The sequence below is a fragment of the Saccopteryx leptura genome, chromosome 1 (assembly GCF_036850995.1).
Source record: "Saccopteryx leptura isolate mSacLep1 chromosome 1, mSacLep1_pri_phased_curated, whole genome shotgun sequence".
In the NCBI taxonomy this organism is placed as follows: Eukaryota; Metazoa; Chordata; class Mammalia; order Chiroptera; family Emballonuridae; genus Saccopteryx; species Saccopteryx leptura.
The window spans coordinates 1,435,489-1,453,659 of NC_089503.1; the positions used below are offsets into that span (position 1 = coordinate 1,435,489).

General features: G+C 64.2%; 1 protein-coding gene across 1 annotated transcript in view; it reads right to left on the reverse strand.

Annotated features, from left to right (window-relative positions):
• The window catches only part of MOB2 (MOB kinase activator 2), a 38,096-nt gene extending 23,365 nt beyond the window's left edge, over positions 1-14,731 (reverse strand). The window contains exon 1 of the mRNA XM_066374435.1: positions 14,617-14,731. Within this exon, the coding sequence (XP_066230532.1) occupies positions 14,617-14,633 (17 nt within the window). The 5' untranslated portion in view covers positions 14,634-14,731. The remainder of the gene's footprint in view (positions 1-14,616) is intronic.
• Between the last annotated feature and the right edge of the window lie 3,440 nt (positions 14,732-18,171).

Below are 18,171 nucleotides of genomic sequence, written 5' to 3' on the forward strand. Positions count from 1 at the left end.
TCTGTAACGCTCGGCTCTTCTCTGCGGAAGCTGCGGTCCTTTCTGGGTGCTGCCCAGCCTTCCGGCCCCTGGCTGCTCCGCCTGCGCCCCCTTTCCTGCCGGTCCTGCTCTCCCCCTTACTCAGGTATTCTTCAAGCATCCAGGGAGCCCTGGCTGCCCACATGTGTTTCAAAGGGGGCGCTAAGAGCTCCCTGACAGTTCCATGTGCACCACCCGCACGAGGCTCCCTGGCGGCACACGGACGACGGCCCCCCACTGCCAGCGTCTGGGGTCTTTCTCTTGGGCTGGTCGGACTCCCATTCTTCTGCCTGGAGAGCAGACTGCAGCGCTGGGGCCCCGGGGACAGCCATGTGCTGGCTGGGGACACCCCGACACTGTGCATGGCGGTGTCTCTAGCGCACAGGCGGGCAGGGTGGGTGCCACGGTGATGAGCCTGCTCCTGCCCGGCTCCTGGGCCCTCAGGAGAGGCGGCTTCCCTGCCCGAGTCCCCACCCACCCACCACCAGCTTCCGACTCCCAGCGCCGACTGGGCCTGGCCGTCTTCCACCCTTCGGGCCAGTGGGTTCCTGCCTCTCCACAGTTCCCTCTGCTCCCACTGCCATGGGCTCCCTCTGGGCTGGCAGCAAGCAGAGCCAATCAGAAGTCCAGGCCGCATGTGACACGGGATGCGGGCAGGTGGCCCAGCTCCCTCCCATCGAGGGCCACCTGTGCTTCCCCCTCCTGGAGGCTCTCACCCAGAGCTGCCCGGTGATGCCCCCTTCCTGCCCGAGGGAGAGGTGAGGGGAGCCCTGGGCTGCAGCACGCAGCAGCTGCCGGGTCCCACGCCCACCTGGGCCCCACGCAGCTCCGTGTCACCAGCACACGAAGAAGCTGTTGGTGCCGTCAGGAGTCCTGCTCATCTGATGACAGGGCCTGCACCTGGCGCAGGACGACGCACAGAGCAGGACTCAGCATGGACAGACTGTGCTGCTGGTGGGGCTGGCTGGCACCCTGGCGGCCTCTGCACGTGGCTCAGCCCGACCCTCTTCTTGGCCAGACCTCAGAGTAACCCTTCCCTGCATCTCCTAGCCCCACACCACGAAATGCCAGCCAGTCAGAAAGCCATGGCCTGAGGTCCCTGTCCAAGGCCACGGGCTGTATCCGAGTCCCTGCTTAGGCTTCTAAGCAGACCCCACGGCCTCCCTGGGAATGCGCTCAGGGACGGGAACAAAGCAGGACCTGTCACCTGCTGCACCCCCAGCCCGGTGCCCAGCCACGCGGCTGAGTCAGCCTCACCCCTGCACGAGGGCGGCACGTGGAGACAGGCATGCCCACGCCGGCTCAGAGAAGGGTCCTGGCCAGCCAGCCCCCAGCAGGCCACTGGTCTGTCCCCATGAGACCGACCTTGCTAGCACTCACCCTGGCCTGACCCCTCCCACCCCCAGCAGCCCCCAGCAGGCCGCTGGTCTGTCCCCATGAGACCGACCTTGCTAGCACTCACCCTGGCCTGACCCCTCACACCTCCAGCAGGCCGCTGGTCTGTCCCCATGAGACAGACCTTGCTAGCACTCACCCTGGCCTGACCCCTCACACCCCCAGCAGGCCGCTGGTCTGTCCCCATGAGACCCACCTTGCTAGCATTCACCCTGGCCTGACCCCTCACACCCCCAGCAGCCCCCAGCAGCACCTGCGGGTGGCATGGAACCCACTCCACACCCGTGTCGTCTGGTCCAGAGCTGGTGCTCCCACCACTGAGGTCACCTGTCCCAGAACTCAGTCCCTCAGCCTTCTTGTGTGGTTGGCAGCGCCCCCTGGTGGACACAAGGTCCACTCTACTTACACGGACAGACCGTCCATCCTGTCCTCCCTGGTCACAGGACAGGAAAAGGAGACTCACGCTCTGGAGACAGGACAGATCTTCCCTCTCCTCTCACGAGCCCTGGAAAGCTCCCCAGTGTCCGGCTTGGTGGCCGTGGCCACCTGGTGGACAGCCTGTTCTGGACCCACGCTCTGCACACCTGCACTTCCCCTCGCCCTGCAGAACCGTAGCAGGAGGTGGGGGCACTCAGACACACCCCAGAGGCCTCGGCAAGAGGGCTGAGTGGGCCCTGGCCAGCTACCTGACCTCTCAGCCTGGACTTCCCACTATAAAAAGGGGATGCTGACCTACAGTCCAGGGTGCCCTGAGTAGCAGAGGACCACGGCACGCGTGCGGGGACCCAGCATAAGCTCCTGGACGCCCCGGGCAGGTGGGATCCGTGGCCTGAGAGGAGGGCGCTTTGGCTGCTGGGCAGCAGACACAAGCACGTGCTCTGGGTGTAAGAACAGGGTGCCGCCCGGGAAAGCGAGCCTGTGCGCAGCCCCTGGAGAGCAAGCACTGTAAACAGACAGCGCCAAGCACTAGCTGCTCCGGGGTCTCACCACCCCTGACTGTGTCGGCCCCTGGGCCCCCGGGGAAGCGCCTCTGTGTGGGGCGTGCAGGGAGCAAGAAGGGCCCTTCCCCAGCCGGGACCAGTGAATCCAAACACAGCATCCTGAGCACGCCTGGAAGCGGTCCACAGAGAACTTCCCAAAGGCAAGGAGATGGAAAACCTGCTCAGCCCACTGGAACGGACCAGAGGACAGCGGCACCTGCCCAAACCAGGGCTGCAGCGCACAGAGCAGGCAGGAGCTAACAGAAAGTATGTGGCAGAATGTATCCACAAGGAGAGGACCGCCACTCCCCCGGTAAGATATCAGGCAGACTGCTGCCATGGCCCCTGCTACACTGTTTCCAACTCACACACAGGGAAACAACCAGCGCACAGGTGTCCCCACTGGGGGAAGAGGAAGACCGCTGCCATGGCCCTGCTACATTGTTTCCAACTCACACACAGGGAAACAACCAGCGCACAGGTGTTCCCACTGGGGGAAGAGCCGTCCGCCAGCCCAGCCCGGGAAGAGGCCGCAGGTCTCAGCAAGACCCAGAACAGAGAACAAAGACACAAAAACGGGTCTAGGGTTCCATGTGCCACCAAAAGGGGAGGAGACACTCTTCTCTCCTTCCACTGCTGGAAGGTGACACCGTACCACTTTATTTTGTGTTTCTTTATACAACCAAGAAAAGCATGCATTCCCATGTGGACCCGGACCTCAGACCTCCTTCTGCACACAGCCTGGTGCCCCTGCCTCTGCGGCTTCCTCTCCGATGTGGTCCCCACGTCCATGCGAGACCATGCAAAGGACACTGGGTGAAGCGCTGGGTGCCTGAGGGAGCCTGACAGGGTGCTAACCCAACCAGCCACCCACTCCGGCCCTTGAGCGTCAAGCTGCTGGACAGCACCGCTCCGCCTCACCTTCCACAGGGGCCAGGAGAGCCGGCCCCACGGCCGCCAAGTTCCTAAGTCCAGTCCAGTGAGCGCAGAGGCACTGCCCAGAAACCACACCTTCTCCTGGGCCCCTTCCCCTCCCACCAGGCATCCCCATCTCAGGGAGGGACAGGCTCCTCTCCTCTGAGCTCTGGGCCAGCACTGGTGCGGCACACCTCGGATCTCATTCCCACCGGGGCTCCCACGGGACCGAACTCCCTGTGCCCACTACATCAGGACACCCGGCCTGCATCTGGGCACGATACCGCCCCTGGCTCCCGCACACCCCCTGGCTCCCGCACGCCCCCCGGCTCCTGCACGTCCCCCGGCTCCCGCACGCCCCCCGGCTTCAGCTCCACTACCCTGCTCCCTCAAGGGGCTCTCAGCTCTCAGCAGAGGACCCTGGGTCGGTATCCAGTGTGGCTGGGCCAGGCTGAACTTGGGCAGCTTCCTACACCCTCTGTGCCTGGTTGTCTCCCCTGAAACACGGTCACAACGAGCACCCCGCAGTGCAGTGCAGAAGGTGGAGCAGGTGTGTGGACGGGAAGGCTCTGGGGCTGCCACATCACCCGTCTCTGCCCTGGTCACCTCAAGCTGGCCCTGCCACCTGTGGGCTGCGGAAGCTGTCCCACCTGAGCGCCACTGGGTCTCGAGGAAACACACCCTGCTCCCACGGAGCTCCCTGAAGTCTTCCTGGCACACTCAACTCCACGAGGCCACCCTGAGGTAGCAGCACAGGACAGGAGCTCGACACACATGGGCAGCTGTATACGAGGGGGCAGGTCCCAGCCAAGGCACAGATGAGGCCACACAGAGGCTCACGGTAGGAAAAGGACCAGCAAAAGGACTGAGTGTTCTCCAGAGTGCAAAAGAACACTTGTAGACACGACCTCCAGCAACTCACTTCTGAACGCTGAGGGGACACAGGAAGGGGTCTGGCTCTGGGCTCCCTGACAGTGCTGGGGGCAATGGCTGCCAAGGTCCGTCTGTGTCTTGTCTCACTCGTCAGACTGGCCGCCGCAGAGGGAGGGAAAGAGCAGCCCTTCCTGCCACCGTGCCCCCCATCGCGGCCTGCTCTCCCTCCCCGAGCTGCCCAGACCCCCCCCTACCCTTCCGGGCAGGACCGGCTGCAGCCACTGCTACAAAGGGTGAGGCCCTGGCCCCGCTGCCACCTCCATGCTGCACACCGGGACTGCTCCGACCTGCGGGCCAGCCCCTTCCAGGCAGGTGCCACCAGCGCTCAGGGGACAGGCTCAGACAGGAGAAGGGACGTGAGACAGGACTTTCCGGGTCTGAAGAAGCCTCTGCTCGCTCATTTAAACTTGCTGTTCCAGACACTCACACCTGCGTAAACAGCGTGGGGCCTCATTTCCTCAGAGGCGTCTGGGTCCTGACTCATCACCACAAGCTCAGCGCTGCGGGCACCCCCTGGACGGAGCGAGTGAGCGAGGAAGCAGCAGTGGGCTGCTGTGGCCAGGCCAGGATGGGGGCCAGGAAGCAGGGGACACAGCGACCCGCATCTCCAGGGCGGGACAGAGAGACAAAGGAGGATAGCGCGGGGGGACAGGGGGCCTACTGGACATGGAGGGCCGCCTGGTGCAGAAGCCCAGTCCCGCCCTCTCCCTCCAGACAGCAGAGCCAGGGAGGAGGTGAGAGCCCAGGTACGGGTACTTGGAGCACCGGGGACTCCACCCCCAAGGGGAGGCTATGCCAACTCAGGCCCCGGCTGATAACACCCCAACCAGCTCACGGCACAGATGACTGAAATGGGGCGCCTGCCAGGGGAAGATGCCCACCACACACAGCAGGTGTGTGACCCTCCCACCCACATACCACAAACATGCATACACAGCGACATATGCATGTATGCACGGCCTGTACACACCACACGTGCACATGGCATGCACACACCATGTACACGCCACAGATACTGCGCATGTGGTACATGCATGCATGTGTACACATGGCACACACATGCATGTGCACACAGCGTGCACACATCATACATGCACACCCAGGACAGGCCCCCACCCTGTCTGAACACAAGGCAGCACAGCAGGCCCAGGCTTCAGCCCCCGGGGCAGCTAGCCCAGACCAGCCGCCACCTCCCCTGTCCCCAGGGCCACAGTGCAGGTGCTGGGGGCTGACGCGCTGTGACAGCCGGATGCCCCGCCCCCGCAAGGTCAGGGCAAGGCCACGACACTGTGCAGCGTGGACCCCACATCCCACACAGCAGCACCGCTCCTGTGATGCAGGCGTGCCAGGAACAGCTGCCCCAAGAGATGGGACACCAGGACCTCACCACTCGCCAGCGCAACTGAGGCCTAGGAACGTGACACAAGAGCTCCTGGTCAGATGGTAGTGGACAGGGGCCTGGGCCTCGTCAATGGATAGCAAAGGCCACGCTGCTGACCCTTACGTGCACTACCACCAACGCCAGCCCTCGGTCAGCCCGCCCTGTGTCCCTGCTGTGCCGACAGCAGCAGGGACACAGCTGACCTGGGAAGCAGACGTGAGGTGGGGGACGCAGACAGCAGACCCCCAGGCCCCCAGGCCGTGTGCCGCTCCAACACCATGCCCACGGGGTGCGGCTGCCCTGGCCACTGGGAACAAGGCCCACAGCACACAGCTGAGCGGCCCCCTCCAGACAGAACCCAGCCCAGCACCACCACGGAGCACGGGCACCCAAGGCCTCTGCCCGGGCCTCACACTAGAATCACCCATGCCCAGCAGGGAGCAGAGCGGGGGCCCTGCTGGGGCGAGACGGCCAGGGCCCCAGCACCGGAGCAGACCGCCTTCTGAGCCCACACTGTGCATGCGGCCTCCACCCCATCCCCACTGTGCTGTGGGGACACCCACTACAGAGCTGGGCTGGCCCTGGCCCTTGTGCAGTGGGACGTGAGCCCCACCACCGGGCGGCGGGCAGTGCCCTGCACAGAGCTGTCTTCTCAGGACAGAGCGGACGCTGCTGGTGAGCCCAGGGCCCAGCCTCCCTCCTGGTGACAGTGTCCTCGGGGCCAGCAGACCACTAACGCTCCTCTCTGAAACCAGGAGGCCCACGAGGAGGAGGCGCCACGCGAGAGGAAACAGGACGAAGGGCAGAGCACCCCACAGGAAGCAGGCCCCCCCACCACGGCCCCCGCCCTGCCCCTCGTCCCTGCAGTCACGTGGGGCACGCCGGCGTGACCTCCGCGCCAGCCGGGAGGAGGCACGCAAAAGACAGCAGGTCACAACCAGACGATACACGTCTCGTCACACGCATCACAGACGCCAGGAGCTCTCGGCAGAGCCTGGCGGGCAGAGTTTCTTCAGCCAGAGAGGTAGGAGGCCGTCCCCGCGGGGACAGACTGGACTGGAAAACAAGGGTTTTGATTACAAAGCGTTCCTCAGCCCCTGCCCTCGGCGACTGTCTGCAGAGAGCAGGCTGGCAGGAGTGACTGCTCTCCGCTCCCAGCAGCCTGCCCTGTGGGTCTCCTGGTACGGAGCCCCCTCCAACGGCATCTCCCCCACACCGTGCCACCGTCAGCGGCACAGCACCCGCACGCACCGGGCACAGAAGTCACGGGGTCTCTGGCTCGCACCTCACGGTCCACAGCACGGCTTAGGATGAACTGCCTCATCGCACGTGTCCCCAGAGAACACGCTGCCAGGCCAGGGCCGCACATGACGAGACCTGACACAGACAAGCTGTGTCTGAGCCCATCTCACACCCTGCGCTCACTGCCACACCTGCCCAGGGGCCCAGACAGCTGACTCCTGCATGCCACGTGGCCCCGGCAGGCCCTGCCACAGTCTGGGCGAAGCAGGGCAGCCACTTCAGTGGGCACAGGCCACACATGCCAAACCCTAAGACTGGGTTCCAGGGCACATGGTCCCTGAGGAGCCGTGTGCCAGCCCAGGGCCGACCGACGCAAAGGATGGAGGAGATGTTCGCTCCGGCACCCCGAGGGGAGCTGAGTGCTGCCACACAGAGATGCTCAGTGAACACCCACCAAAGGGTGGAGGAGATGTTCGCTCCGGCAGCCCGAGGGGAGCTGAGTGCTGCCACACAGAGATGCTCAGTGAACACCCACCAAAGGATGGAGGAGATGTTCGCTCCAGCAGCCCGAGGGGAGCTGAGTGCTGCCACACAGAGATGCTCGGTGAACACCCACCAAAGGGTGGAGGAGATGTTCATTCGCTCCGGCACCCGAGGGGAGCTGAGTGCTGCCACATAGAGATGCTCAGTGAACACCCACCAAAGGGAGGAGGAGATGTTTGCTCCGGCACCCCGAGGGGAGCTGAGTGCTGCCACACAGAGATGCTCGGTGAACACCCACCAAAGGATGGAGGAGATGTTCGCTCCAGCAGCCCGAGGGGAGCTGAGTGCGTGCCACACAGAGATGCTCAGTGAACACCCACCAAGGGGTGGAGGAGATGTTTGCTCCGGCACCCCGAGGGGAGCTGAGTGCTGCCACACAGAGATGCTCGGTGAACACGGCAGCAATATGCCAAACAAAGAGATAAGAAATAACTACCCGCGTGGCACGGGCCTGCGCTCAGGAACAGCTGCAGGTGGGGACGGACGGACACTGCCCAGCAACCGTGCAAAGAGGGAAGGAAAGCGGCAGGAGACAACCAGCACGTGGCCAGAGCCCAGAGCCACGCGTCCCCGCCCCAAGCAGCACCGCAGGTCACACGTGGCCGGAGCCCAGAGCCACGCGTCCCCACCCCAAGCAGCGCCGCAGGTCACACGTGGCTGATATCACACGTGGCACCCCCCCCCGGAAGCATCCACACTCTGTCCTCTGGCTTCAATCATTCCTGACAGTGTTCCCGAGCCCTGTCCTATGGGGCACTGGACACCAGCGGGTGTGCCCCAGCCAGACGTCCTATAGGAAAGAAAAACAAACATCATGAAGACAAAGAACCAGGAGACGCCTGCCAGCCACAAAGGACAGCCCTCCGCTTCCAGCAGGGCCGGCCCGTCGGGGACCAGCGCCATCTCCCAGACAGGCGCCCAGTGTCGGGACACCCAACACAGGGACAGAGCCTGGACTCAGCCCCCCGCACGTGCCAGGCGAGCACATCCACGACAAACCAAGGACCCGGGGTGTGGGTGTGCACAAGTTTCCGAGAACACTGCAAGGGAGGCAAAGGAAACACTGGGACGACAGGAACGCTGGCACGGGCCTCCTGTGCTCACTGCCCAGACCAGACAACCACTGCCCAGGCCACGACTCCCTCCCAGAAGAGGCTCCGGAGCCGACAACAGCCCCGGGCACCACAGGGACCCTCCCAAGCACTGGGAGTTCCTGCACCCTCCCGGGAGGTGGGCTTCCCAGGATCCTAGGGAGGGTGCCTGGGTGGGCACACAGTGGGCGGTGACACCCGTGGTGAGAACACCGGGGCCAAGGCTGGACGGGGGCGGCTGACGAGGGCAAAGCCATCCCTCCCCAGCTGCGGCTCATCCCAAAAGCACCTGCCAGGGACAGCCCCGCCCAGCGCCCTTCCGAGGCCCCTCTGGTGCTCCTGTCCTGCTCGGCCCCGGCCTGTGGCACAGCTTTGAGGACACCACACGGGAGTTTCTGGCCGACGCTCCTCGCGGGAGGGCGAGTGAGGTACGAGGTATTGCTAAGAGCGCCCAGGTCAGGCCCAGATGTCCGCCTGGGGGAGCCCTCGTGGAACACAGCTGTTCCTGGAAGTGTCCCTCTAGTCACTGCTTCTGGGAGGGGCCACTGGGTGGGGGACAGTGTCAGCGATCAGGCCTCCGTGCCCAGACACAGGCCTGCCTCCCCTCCACCCCGGAAACTCCCGACGCAGCGACCAGCTCTGGGCCACCCTCCAGCTTGGCCCCTGCACCCCAGCTCCACCTCGTCCTCTGTCCACGCTCTCTGTACGTGTTCAGGTCCCTTTCCCCGGCCTGAGAACGTGGCCACCGTGGAAGCTCTGAGCCCGGGCACAGGGCCGGGGGGGGGGGGCCAGCAGACGGTGACGGCAGTCAGGACCGGGGGTCTCCACAGCTGAGGATGTGGTCCCTCTCCTGTCAGGACCGGGGGTCTCCACAGCTGGGGACGTGGTCCCTCTCCTGTCAGGACCGGGGGTCTCCACAGCTGAGGATGTGGTCCCTCTCCTGTCAGGACCGGGGGTCTCCACAGCTGGGGACGTGGTCCCTCTCCTGTCAGGACCGGGGGGTCTCCACAGCTGGGGACGTGGTCCCTCTCCTGTCAGGACCGGGGGTCTCCACAGCTGAGGATGTGGTCCCTCTCCTGTCAGGACCGGGGGTCTCCACAGCTGGGGACGTGGTCCCTCTCCTGTCAGGACCGGGGGTCTCCACAGCTGGGGACGTGGTCCCTCTCCTGTCAGGACCGGGGGTCTCCACAGCTGGGGACGTGGTCCCTCTCCTGTCAGGACCGGGGGTCTCCACAGCTGGGGACGTGGTCCCTCTCCTGTCAGGACCGGGGTCTCCACAGCTGGGGACGTGGTCCCTCTCCTGTCAGGACCGGGGGTCTCCACAGCTGGGGACGTGGTCCCTCTCCTGTCAGGACCGGGGGTCTCCACAGCTGGGGACATGGTCCCTCTCCTGTCAGGACCGGGGGTCTCCACAGCTGGGGACGTGGTCCCTCTCCTGTCAGGACCGGGGGTCTCCACAGCTGAGGACGTGGTCCCTCTCCTGTCAGCACAGGGCCGGGTCACAGCAGCACCCTTCGTGGTCGGCAGACAGCGAGGACGATCCAGACGTCAGTGGAGAAGCAAGGTGGCCCTGTCCCCCCCAAAGCTGGATGGCGGCCACGTGCAGCAACGCCGATGAGCTTTCAAAGCATTAAGCTAAAGTGATCCGGGCACAGGCAGACCACGCGCTGTGACTCCATCTACACGCCATGTCCCAAACAGGCAAATCTGACAGAGACCGAGGAAAGGAGCAGCTGCCCCAGGCGGGGACGGCAGGGCTGGGGACAGACACCAGGTTTCTCCTGGCGTGTGGCAACGTTCTCAGATTCAACTGGGGTGACGGGCTCACAACTCTAATTTCACTAAAAATCACTTAATCGTACACTTCAAGTCAGTAAACTTCCTGGTGCGCACATCACACCTCCATGAGGCTGTTAAAAAGAAGTCGAGGTCTCCGTCTCGGTCTGTCTCCCCCTGAGCAGGCCCAGCGGCCAGCGCCAGCCACACCTCCTGCGAGCCAGGGCGTGAGGAAGCAGTCACTGGCACACCACTAGCCCCTGCAGGTGCAGGGGTGCGGGCTCCAGCCGGGCACCTCACCCCTGAAGGCAGAGCCAGACAGGCCAGACAGCCCGCGGCTGCTGAGCAGAGACACGCCAGCCAGCCAAGAGCTGCCAGGCCAGGCAGCCCCGGCGCAGTGCCCACGCTGTGCATCATCTCCTCCTCCAGAGCCAGGGAGCTCCCCACCTCACCCACCTCCGCTGCGCGTGGCGGAGAGCAGGGCGGGCTGTGTCCAGGCGTCTGCAGCCTGAGGAAGGGGGAGAGGGCTCCTAGGCTGTAGGTCCAGTCCGGAGGGCGGGCATGACCCTGCCAACATCACCCCATGGGCCCCAGCAGGGGCCAGAGGGACAGACGGACGGCCCAGGTGTGCGCCCACGGGTCAGAAGAGGGAGGAAGCCCACTTCCTCTTCTGTGTTACCAGGTGCTCAGAAGCTCCCGGCTCGTGCTTTCTGTGGGTAAAATCTAAACCACAAATTCCTCGTCGGCTCACACTGCCTGTGACCGCCAGTGAAGGATAGGGCACGCATGTCCCCCGAGCTACACGCAGCGCGGCAGGGCTCCTCACCGCCCAGGCCCCGTGACCCCTCTCTGGGCTGGCGTCCTCACCGGCATCACCAGCTTGCCCAGGTGAGGCCCAGAGGACCCGAGAGGTGGACTGCGTGAGAAGCAGCGACCCTTTGTGAGTTAGAAAAGGGAAGGCCGGGGCCCGGCTTCTGCGGGCAGCTCAGCGCCGGGCACAGCACAGGGACCGCGTGGCAGGCGGGACAGCCAGGCGCCCCCCACACAGCATGGGGACCGCGTGGCAGGCAGGACAGCCGTGCGCCCCCCACACAGCACGGGGACCACGTGGCAGGCGGGACAGCCGTGCGCCCCCCACACAGCACCCCACACAGCACGGGGACCGCGTGGCAGGCGGGACAGCCGGGCGCCCCCCACACAGCACCCCACACAGCACGGGGACCGCGTGGCAGGCAGGACAGCCGTGCGCCCCCCACACAGCACCCCACACAGCATGGGGACCGCGTGGCAGGCGGGACAGCCGGGCGCCCCCCACACAGCACCCCACACAGCATGGGGACCACGTGGCAGGCAGGACAGCCGGGCGCCCCCCGCACAGCGCGGGGACCGTGTGGCAGGCAGGACAGCCGTGCGCTACCCACACAGCACGGGGACCGCGTGGCAGGCGGGACAGCCGTGCGCCCCCCACACAGCACCCCACACAGCACGGGGACCGCGTGGCAGGCAGGACAGCCGTGCGCCCCCCACACAGCACCCCACACAGCATGGGGACCGCGTGGCAGGCGGGACAGCCGGGCGCCCCCCACACAGCACCCCACACAGCACGGGGACCGCGTGGCAGGCAGGACAGCCGGGCGCCCCCCACACAGCACCCCACACAGCATGGGGACCGCGTGGCAGGCGGGACAGCCGGGCGCCCCCTGCACAGCGCGGCCTCTCTCCGGAGCAGCACCCCAGGCCCGGGCAGCAGGTTGCAACGTGCTGGCGTTACCCTGGCTTCCTTCCTGCAGGACCTCCCTTTCCTCAGACGCAGGCGGGGAGCGGAAGACAGAGCCGCCCCATTACTCAGCAGAACCCTTTCTGCGAGGAACACCGTCCTGGGGACGACCGTGGCCACAGAAGGAAGGAGCATGCACTGTGGCTACTACAGTCAAGTCCATACTTGGTCACCCGAGATGAACCGATGTAAAGAGACTCTTTAAAAATAAAAAAATTTTAAAAAGAACAACAACAACAAAAAAGTTTAAAACACAAAAAGAGAAGTATGTTCTGAAGTGCCTGCTTGATGCTGAATTGTTTGGATTCATAGAAACAGCAAGAAAGATTAAAAAAAAATTTTATTTTTCCTGTACTCTCCCCGGCTGAAACCCAGTTAAAGGGCCAATGGCAGCTGCAGTCCTGGCACTGAGTGCCCAAAAGGTGCCCAACGGGTACAAGCTCCTTTGCACACCGCTTGCCGGAGGGGGGGACCGGATCCAGTGCGAAGTGGACCAGAGTGGGAGACCCCAGGGGGCAGGGGGCTCCACCACTCACACCCTCCGAGCCGAGTCTGGGTCTCGATATCTTCGCATTTTCCAGTGGGAGACCCCAGGGGACAGGGGCTCCACCACTCACACCCTCCGTGCCGAGTCTGGGTCTCAATATCTTCCCATTTCCAGTAAGTGCTCCATAGACACGTGGGAGGGACAGAGGGGCCGCTGGGCCCTCCCGCTCCAGCATCCTGTGACACCACATTGCAAACAAGCTTTTGAAGAAGATCAGAACTTGACAATGGAAATTATTCCTTTCTTTCTTTTTTTTTTTTTTAAAGAGGGGGATCCTAGTTAAGGAATTATCAAAGACTTGATGATTTCTCACATCCCATAAACAACTAAACTGAAAAACACATATGCAAAGATAACCAGACTCCATCCTAAGCCTTCTGTGACATCTCTCGTGTCCCTCTTGGAACTGCCTAGTCTAGGACAGCCAGGCGGAGCAAACGCTCCTTCCCTTCCCAACGAGGCAGAGGCTCCCGGCCTCGTCCCTCTCAGACTGCCTTCCTCCAGCCTGGCACTGGGACCCGCTACCCCGGGCGTGGGCCCAGGGGATGAGTGCTCCGCTGACCTCACCCAGACCACTGCCCCAAGAACCAGTCCCTTGTGAGCCCAACGGTGCTTAACGTCTGGATGTCCACCAGGGTAACGGCAGAGCCCATAAAGCCCAGACCTCGGTCAGCTTCCAGGCATGGGAGTACCTGCTTCTTCTGGATTCAGGCAGGTACTAACCACACAACCAGAAGACCAGCAGCGGCCTCCTCAGGAACCCAGCACATCGGGCCGGTCCGTCCCCACACAGCCCTGTGAACGCAACCCACCAAGCCACAGGGCACTTGGCCAGGACAGGCTCCCCGGGAGGCCAGGTCGCCTCTGACACAGTCCATCGGAATCACCGCAGAAAGCCAGTGTCCACAATCCAAGACAAAGCAAACACAGCCGGCGGCCCTCCCTCCCAGGAGGCGCCTACCAGACACCTCTCGGAGGGACAGCGGCCCACAGGCGGAACTCTGCGAGTGCTCCGGCCACGCCACACTACAAGGACCCCACCCCACGGCACCCGGGGTGGGGGTGGGGGTCCCAGAGGCAGGGGACCACCTACAGCTGGACAGCGACAGCAGCAGGGCTGGGGGAGTCCGCGCTGCCTCTCCAAGCGGCCGGCCGGCCGGCCACTCAGTCCCAGGGTCACCCGGACGCTGCCCTGCACTCTGGCTGCACGCCTCCTCCCCCTGCCACACTGGGCGCTTCTCTCCGGCCTCTCCATCCATCCCTCAGGCGGCTTGTCCCCGCCACCGTCCCTGGGTCCCCCCTTCCCGACGCTGCACACACCCCCGCGGGCAGAGGTGGGTCTGCCCCTCACCCAACGCCTCGGTCCCCCAACAGCACCCTCCCCTCTGGCCCTGACCCCCGCCCGTGCCAGGGGAAACAAAGCGGGCACTCCAGCCCTGGCCCCTCCCTTCCAGGACACGAGTGGACACGACTGTCCGGTCCAGACAGACGACGAGCCCTTCCCCCGGGCCCGGGCCCCAGGACCCCGAGTCAGGACCCCGACTCCGACGGGGGGCTCTTACTGAAGGGAAGGGCTGGGGGTTCAGGGAGCGGGACCTCAGAAAACAAAACGGCTACACACACAGCCCACCGGACCGCAGAACTTTCTGTTTTCTGCTGTTGTTTTGCAGACGACGTGACGTTTCGCCGCGTTCGCCGCCAAAGACAAAAGCCGAGCGGGGGTGACGGCTCCCCGGCCCGCCCGCGGCTTCCTTCCTCCGCCGCCGCCGCGGCCGGACCCGCCGGGGGCACCGCGCCCTCCGCCCGGCCGCCCCGCGCCGCCGTCCCCGCCGCCCGCCCCGGGGCCGCCGAGCTGTCTCCTTCCCGCAGCGAGTCCCCCCCGCGGCGATCGCGGCGCCCGGCGGCGGGTGCGGGTCCGGCCGGCTCCCCGGCCACTGCCCCCGGCCTCGCCCCGCTCCCGGTCCCCGCGGAGACGCCCCTCGCCGGCCCGGCCTTCCCTCCCCGGCCGCCCGACTCACCCCATGAGCCAGTCCATGGCTGCGCGGGACCCGCCGCGCCCGCCGCCCTACACGCTCGGCCCTCAGCCCGCGGCGGCGGCGGCGGCCGGAAGTAAACACTCGCTCGCTCACTCCCACACGCGCGCGCCGCCGGGCGCCGCCGGAAGTGACGTAACGCGCAGCCTGCTGGGAAATGGAGTCCCTCCTCCCCCGCCCGTACGGCCCCCTCCTGCCTCGCGCTTCCCCCGGCCTGTGCGGTGCGCGCGCATCCTGCTCGGAGCCGGCGTCTGGCTGCCTCCTCGCCGCGCTGCGCCGCGCAGTCGGACTGACCTCTGAGCCTCTAGCTAGACTGTCCCTCTGCCGCCCGGACACCCCGGACGATGCGCTCACACGCCGGGCTGTGCACCGCACCCCGCACTGTCCGCCCCTGCAGCCCCCTCCCCTCCTCTCCGAGGAGCCCCGCCCCTGCAGCCCCCTCCCCTCTCCTCCAGGTCCCCTTGGTCCCCTCGCCTGCCCCCCAGGCTCGAAGTCTCAGATATCACTCAGGGCTCTCCGTTGCCAACGACAGAAAGGTCTCAGGTGGGAGGACGAGGTGGAGGATGGCGGTGGCTCCCCATCGGCCTGGGGCGGCGGGGGCGACACTTGGAGAGATGGAGAGCCGATCCCGGGCGCGGACCGCGGTGGCCTCCCCTGCGATCCCGAGCCCCTGCGTCCTGCCATCCCCCTTGCCGGCCACCAGCCAGTGAAACCTCTCCATCCTGGCCTCCCTTGCAGGCGCGGGAGGCCAGGGACATCGTTGGATGGCCAATGAGGCGAACCGAGGGCCACTGGGGAGGCCTCCTTCCTGAACGAACGAAAGAGAGGAAGAGGCTTGGACTTCTGCCGCTTCTGCAGGGTCTCGATGCCCGGAGGCCCAGAGCCAGCTTGGGACCGGGATAGTGGAAGCCCCTGGGAACAAAGACAGAGCCGGGGGCATATCGATGGGGGGCCTTCAAAGAGCTGCCTGGCCAGCCCCAAGTTCCCTTCCTCCAGAGACTCAGAGGTACGACAGACGTAAACCTTCGGCCCGTCCCAGCCGACCGCTTCCTCCCAGGATGTGAGCTACAGATGGTGAAGACTTCACGGCTGCCATTGCTGGAGCCAGAAACCAGTGCCCTGGATGCAGCGCCCAGGACGCCATACTGCCTAGAGCAGGGGTGCAGCGGCCGCGGCCCACTGGCAGGAGTGGACTCGGGGCGGAGGGCTTACTGGGGAAACAGGAGGCTGTCACCTTCTAGAGTGTGAGGCAGACCCGCCTGATAAGGAGGGGATTCCTAGGTAGGAAGTTAGTCCACCCCGACAAACGCCATTCTTCCTCCACCTCCACGTTCAAAGAGAGAGAGAGAAAAAACAAACCTGAGCCACCTGCCTGCCCACCGTGCTGCAACTGCCCTTTACAGATTTGAAACTCTGCTCACTCTTCCCTAACGGGCCCCTCCCCACGGATGCTGGAGACCTCCCTTCTCCTTTCATTCCTCCATGACCCGGGAAGCTCATAGTGGACACTGCAAAGGTTACCATCAACAGCAGTGTGAGATAAAACAGTGCGGAGAAACCCTGGCCGGTTGGCTCAGTGGTAGAGCGTCGGCCTGGCGTGCAGAAGTCCCGGGTTCGATTCCTGGCCAGGGCACACAGGAGAAGCACCCATCTGCTTCTCCACCCCTCCGCCTCTCCTTCCTCTCTGTCTCTCTCTTCCCTTCCCGCAGCCGAGGCTCCATTGGAGCGAAGATGGCCCAGGCGCTGGGGATGGCTCCTTGGCCTCTGCCCCAGGCGCTAGAGTGGCTCTGGTTGCAACAGAGCGATGCCCCGGAGGGGCAGAGCATCGCCCCCTGGTGGGCAGAGCCTCACGCCTGGTGGGCATGCTGGGTGGATCCCGGTCTGGCGCATGCGGGAGTCTGTCTGACTGTCTCTCCCCGTTTCCAGCTTCAGAAAAATCCAAAAAAACAAACAAACAAACAAAAACAGTGCGGAGAGAGAAGGAGAACTGATTTCACCCTGGCCGGTTGGCTCAGTGGTAGAGTGTCAGCCAGGCATGTGGAAGTCCTGGGATTCATTCCCCATCAGGGCACACAGGAGAAGCGCCCATATGCTTCTCCACCCTTCCTGCTCTCGCTCCTCTCTCCCTCTCTCTCTCTCTCTCTCTCTCTCTCTCTCTTCCCTTCCTACAGCCATGGCTTGATTGGAGGGAGTTGGCCCCAGGTGAGCACTGAGGATGGCTCCATGGCCTCTGTCTCAGACCCTAAGAAGAGCTCAGTTGCTGAGCAACAGAGCAAGGGCCCCAGGTTGGGCAGAGCATCATCCCCTAGTGGGCTTTCCAGGTGGATACTGATCCAGGCACATGTGGGACTCTGTCTCTGAATCCCCTCCTCTCACTAAATTAAAGGAAAAAGAGAGAGAGAGAGAGAGGAATAACTCACTTCACATGTGATGTCTCAGAAAGGAAGACCATGCAGACTCGTGCTGGGCTCTCTCCCACTACAATTGGACTTCCTTCTCCCCAGTCGGTGTTCACTCTGCCTCCAGCTAGCCCCACCCCAGCCTGCATCCCTACCTGACACAGGGACCCAAACCACCTAAGAAGCGTTTCGGGCAACACCCCCCCCCCCCCGGACCCATCCGTCTTCCTGCCTGTCCCCACGGTGTACCAGCAATCCCTCTGCAGTCTGGGACTCGGATCCCAGCTCTTCCTCGTACGGGCTGGCAGCTCAGACAACTTGTTGAACATCTCTGTGACTCAGTTCCTTCATTAGTCTAATGAGGATAATGTGGCCGGATGTGTCATAAGATCACCTCATGAGGTCACAGGTGTAGGCAGACAGTAGGGTTGTGGAGAGGTGTGACTGGGCATGTCAGGGAGTGTGACCCACCTGTTCATGCAGCTTCCCAGTGCTCTAAGTCAATCCCGGCCCCCCCCCTTTTGTATTTTTCTAAAGTTAGAAGCAGGGAGGCAGTCAGACAGACTCCCGCACGTGCCCAACCGGGACCCACCCGGCATGTCCACCAGGGGGCGATGCTCTGCCCATCTGGGGCCGTTGCTCCATTGCTGCGGGAGCCATTCTAGCGCCTGAGGTGGAGTCCATAGAGCCATCCTCAGTGCCGGAGCCAATTCTCCTCCAATGAAGCCTTGGCTGCAGGAGGGGAAGAGAGAGAGAGAGGAAGGAGATGGGGAAGGGTAGGGAAGCAGATGGGCGCTTCTCCTCTGTGCCCTGACCGGGAATCAAACCCGGAACATCCACACCCCGGGCTGATGCTCTACCACTGAGCCAACTGGCCGGGGCAATCCCTGTTCCTTTGATGAGGGTGCTGCTGGGTACATCCTCACATGATGGCATCGTGTCACCCAGTCTGTAATGGGCTGTTCAGATCAGACAGGCATGTGGTATCCCATGGTCCAGGTCCGGTCCGAGGCGGAGCCCAGTGGCAAGCCAGAGCTTGTATCTCAGAGAATCGTGATTTATCTAAGCGGATATGGCTTTGCTCCAAATGCCCGGGGCTGGGGGTGGGGGTGGGGGCGGCTTGCTTCATTCTTCTGTTAGC